At 41.5% G+C, this 4,747-nt stretch overlaps 1 protein-coding gene across 1 annotated transcript; it reads right to left on the bottom strand.

Annotated features, from left to right (window-relative positions):
- Nucleotides 1–2,980: 2,980 nt before the first annotated feature.
- On the bottom strand, nt 2,981–4,366 carry LOC139367561 (forkhead box L2-like). Its single transcript, XM_071105813.1, has one exon. The coding sequence runs from the start codon at nt 4,364–4,366 to the stop codon at nt 3,476–3,478; it is 891 nt and encodes a 296-aa protein (XP_070961914.1). The 3' UTR covers nt 2,981–3,475.
- Nucleotides 4,367–4,747: the final 381 nt, after the last annotated feature.

The following is a 4,747-nucleotide window of genomic DNA, read 5'->3' as shown; positions in this document are numbered from 1 at the left end:
TTGAAACACAATTCCAGTCAAAAAAGAAGATTGATTGTAAGAAATGCTGTAGCCTACCATTAGGCTACTATATCCAACCCAACTCCAAATGTTGCCTGTTATTATAGCCATAAAGGTGATGCATTTTCAAAACTCAAGATAGAAATAAACGTATTTTTACACATGCATTTGGAGTTGAAAGTCATTCATGTTAGTAGCCAATATGAATTAGGTATAGGTCTACATCATGTCGTATCTCTGGAATCCGGAGCAAACTAAATCATACAACCATACACCCTATACTTGTAGCAGAGGTTGCAGGATCGGGTGGAAAGCATGTTCTGTCTGCACGGCGCCATCACGTTGGAGGGCAGCCTGCAAATTTATCATAATACATTCGCCAGAATGAATATTATCCATAATGTTGAAGACAGTGCGATGTTAAAGCTGTTTATCTTTAGACACGTAGCCAGCAGCCACCCAAAGGTCTATCTGAGATATGAAAATGATCAATGAAATCGTCAGGTAGCCTATTGTTTTGGCAATCATGAGTCAGTAGTCGATTGATAAAATGTATTTTAGTAGATGGATGATAAACGTAGGCCTAATCTGTTTTTGACAGGCAAAACTTGAGGGCAGGAAACAAGTTATTTCTGATCACTGATCTGGATAAACACGCCAGCCTTTGCGCGCCAATGCTGATAACTGGTCATTGACATTGACCAGATATCAAGACGCGCGGTGCGACTTGTGGTTCTAAAGCGTAGATTAGAATGCAATGGCGATTTTAGGGCAGTGGGTTCAGAACAACAACGACAAAAAAAATGTATACATTTGGGGAGAAATTATACCACCACCGAAAAGGGCACTTTAGAGACCGGAAGGGTAAGGGGCCTGTGCGCTGCACAGATAGAGCCCAATCTGTGAATGTACCAGAGAATATTCAATATTTTAAGATTTGTTTTATATAATGACGCCGTGAGACCTGTTATTTACGTCTGGTTTGAGTCAGTTAGGAAGGCGTTAGGCAAAATATATATTTTCTGGTCATATTTTGTGTCTAAAAAAAATACGTCTTAAAATTGTCATATTTTGGTCATATGATATCGTGACCAGAATGTCGTGTGCCCGTTGGGTTATAAGGACCGTCATTGGGACATCCTTTCCCCTGCATAGGGCTTCCATCAAATATGTTGTTGGAGAGGAGGCCATTCCCCAAACTCTTTCAATAAACTTTGATATTGAAATTTAGTCTCTGTTGTTCATTTAGATTCAAATAACCAACTCAATCATCCAGCTTTGATTATTTCAATTAGCTGTGTAGTGCTAGGGCAAAAAAACAAAACCTGAACCCAGGGGTGCCCTGGGACCGAGTTGGGGAAACCCTAATGAACAAACCCCTAATGAACAATAGCCATAATTAATGTAGGCCTAATAAATAACTGTATTTGTAAATTGCAAATGTGAAGACACAAAGATCTATATGGGAAAGCTGCATTTGGTTGATTAAAGCTACCTGGGACTGGTAACAAAAAATATGGTATAGGCCCCGCCACTGTTTTGGTGTATGGGGATTGGGCTGGGAAAATGTATCCTCTCAAATTCATAGACAGCGCACTAGATGCAAGGACTGACAGTGTATGAGAGCCACATGATAGTTTTAATCAGAAGCTATGCATTGTTTGTTGAATTGTTACTTGCTCACAATTAAGTTATAAAAACGTATATTGTGTGTTATTATAGGGTAGGAGGAGGACAGAGCTCACGAGTGAAGTATAAATTGTTGAAGAATAAATGGGTAGGCCTATATATACCGCATAAATAATGGCCATTGAACAGATTTTGAACTGTTAGTCCCTCTGACTAGAAGTTCTATGTTCATTAAAAGATGTTGAAGCTATGTGTTCCAGAAGAAAATGTTTGTTACAGGTAAGGGGAAGGACATTTTTTTTTACTTGGACTATACTACATATTGGCTAAAATGTAAGCCTAGCTGTAGCTTGTCTATGACGACTTCACCAACAGGAATATAGATTCCAAGGAGTATTTGAAGGCAGAATACTGTAATAATGTGAAGTGCTGGAGACTGTACAGTACACATGCCTTATCCTCACAATAAATGTTTCAAATTTGACCACATGGTGGCACTATATACACAAATGCGGTAATCTCCATTCACAATGAGTATAATTCTATTCCATGCTATTGTAGCCTGTCTTTTGACCAAGAGGCCCGGGTTTTATGGCACATGTGGGCCAAGTGCGCCCGCACGCACGCAAACACACACACAGTTTCATAGTAATCGGATCAATCGGCAGAATTATAACCTCGGGTAGGTCTATTATGCGCAATTCCACTATTCTTGCATGATATCAGGATTTGGGTGTCACTAGTCAAGATTATCAATTCCTATTGGTTATCAACCAATACAATCTAAGCATTTATAGGCCAATGAACAGTTAAATGATACATTTTGAAATAAATATATTTATTTGATGGTGACTCAACATACAACATTTATGTTCCAAAAATTGAAACAGTAGCATTTAGACCAATGCATAGCCAGACCTCTGGTATTTGGATAGATTAAACACACATTCAATGCACGTGAAAGATTAGTTTATTTGAAACCATGGTTAGTCAATAGGCCTACAGGTTAATTAATCAAAAAACCTGCATGAATTAAAATAATATGCCTGCAATTTGGCAAGAGGACACATGCACCTCAAATATTACTTTTAAACAGTAGGCTACAATATGTTTTAGCTAATCAAACCATTGGCCTCTTTCCCCATTCTGATAACTTGATCAAACTTATCCCAGCCATGTTTGAAAAACATCGGATCATAGGCCTACTAACAGGAGATAAAGATTGTTTGTGCAACCCAAAATAGATGAGGCAATATTGATTCAAAAATAACATTTTATTGAAATAAACGAAGATGTTGGATACCACACATTCCACATTCAATGAACTTATAACGATTCCAAATGCCTCGAGTTGAAAATCCAGAGGAAAACTTCAATAATAATTTATTAAACTGTTATACCGGGCATATATAAGTGTATAGGCCTACACTAGAAAACGGAATATACATAACATTTACAACAAACACCTACAGGCCTAATAGCCTACTTGTAACAAAGAAGCATGATACATTTTCTTTGAAATTGACTCAATTATTTGGGGAAGAACAGGTCTATCTCCATTGGCCTACGTGTCACCCTCTGGACAGCAGAAGACATGAATGTCCACAATTCATGTCCAATGTTCCCACCTAACGGGACACTGTAAATGCATTTTTGAATAGCATGAACATCTTAACACAATTCAGCAGATTGACATGTTATTTAGCCAAAAAACGTATTTCGTTGATAAGCTCTAAAATGTCTTCGCACATGTCAAAACAACAAGCTGTCTGTTACACTAACTGGCTATTTTATTTTATGAATGACAGCTGAAAAACAGGCGTTCAAGCGCTCGAGTCCAACATTTCTACTCAAATGAGTGCGCAAGTGGCATTTCTGGTTGTATGGCAAAGGAGAACTGGGGGTAGCACGCTTGGGAAGTCGAGCCTCCGCCGGGGCTCAAAGGCTGGGTCATACCACCACAGGGGCATCCGTTATGTGGCATCACGACGGACGCATGTCGGTGGTAAGCACTGTAGGTGGCGTGGAACTGATGGTTGTGGTAGTAGGTTACAGGGGAGCTGGCGTATCCATTTGGGGACACTGAGTGCACTTGTCCGTTGATGGGCTGCGACTGGGGGTAGCTGTATGAGGTGGCCTGAGGTGAGTTTGGCTGGGAGAGGGTCCAGGGGTTACTGACAAAAGGCGCCTGTACATAGACTGGTTTCTGTTGCAGATAGAAGTGCTCCGGATAGTCCACGCAGGTGGTCCCCGCTATGTAAGGAACGGTGGCAGGTCTGTAGGGTCTCCTCACCCTTCTTCGGCGTCTGTAGTTCCCTTTCTCAAACATGTTCTCAAATGCAGGATCCAAAGTCCAGAAATTCCCTTTTCGGTCACCTCCGCCCTCCCTGGGTACTTTGAGAAAGCACTCGTTGAGACTGAGGTTGTGCCGAATGCTGTTCTGCCACCCCTTCTTATTTTTCTCGTAGTAGGGGAATTTTGAGATGATGAACTGATAAATTCCGCTCAGGGTCAACCTCTTTTCTCGGCTCTCCTTGATGGCCATGGCAATGAGGGCGACGTAAGAGTATGGGGGCTTCTCCGTTTGACCCACTCTGGCCTTGTCAGTCTCGTCCACACCCTCCGCTGCGCTGTCTGCGCTGTCTGCGGAGCCCTTGCTCTTGGCCATGCCGGAGGACGAGTCGGTTAGATCCAATATGTCCAATTGCTGCTCACCGTGAAAGTCCTCTTTGTCCATCTTATCATGTAGTTTAAATCTTCCTCGGTTTAGGAGCTGCAGTGTCCAACCACACGGGAAAAGTTTTTGACAATAGTGTTCACAGGTGAGACGCGCATTCCGCTACTGTTTTAAAACCCTCCCATGGGGATGTCTGCGCTGACTGGGACACCCTTTCATATTGCCGCTTTTCCCACACTGTTGCTGGGTTCTTTAGGGTCAACACTTATTTGTTTAGGTTGAAAATGAGGTCGCAGACATGTTGTCTGTCTGTTTATCGATATTCGTGAAGTTTTACAGTACCATTAAGCCCTTTGAAACGCATAGAACAAGGTGAACTATAGATTGTGTGAGTGCGTTCAACTTGATGTGTCAAGCGATGTTTGTAAGCATGGACGAGTG

This window comes from Oncorhynchus clarkii, chromosome 16 (assembly GCF_045791955.1).
Source record: "Oncorhynchus clarkii lewisi isolate Uvic-CL-2024 chromosome 16, UVic_Ocla_1.0, whole genome shotgun sequence".
Lineage (NCBI taxonomy): Eukaryota > Metazoa > Chordata > Actinopteri > Salmoniformes > Salmonidae > Oncorhynchus > Oncorhynchus clarkii.
The sequence above is the reverse complement of the archived record's forward strand: the minus strand, read 5'-3'. Positions and strand labels throughout refer to the sequence as shown.

What these genes read in the sequence shown, in the direction of transcription:
- LOC139367561 (XM_071105813.1), bottom strand. Translation starts at nt 4,366, where the DNA reads ATGGACAAAGAGGACTTTCACGGTGAGCAGCAATTGGACATATTGGAT.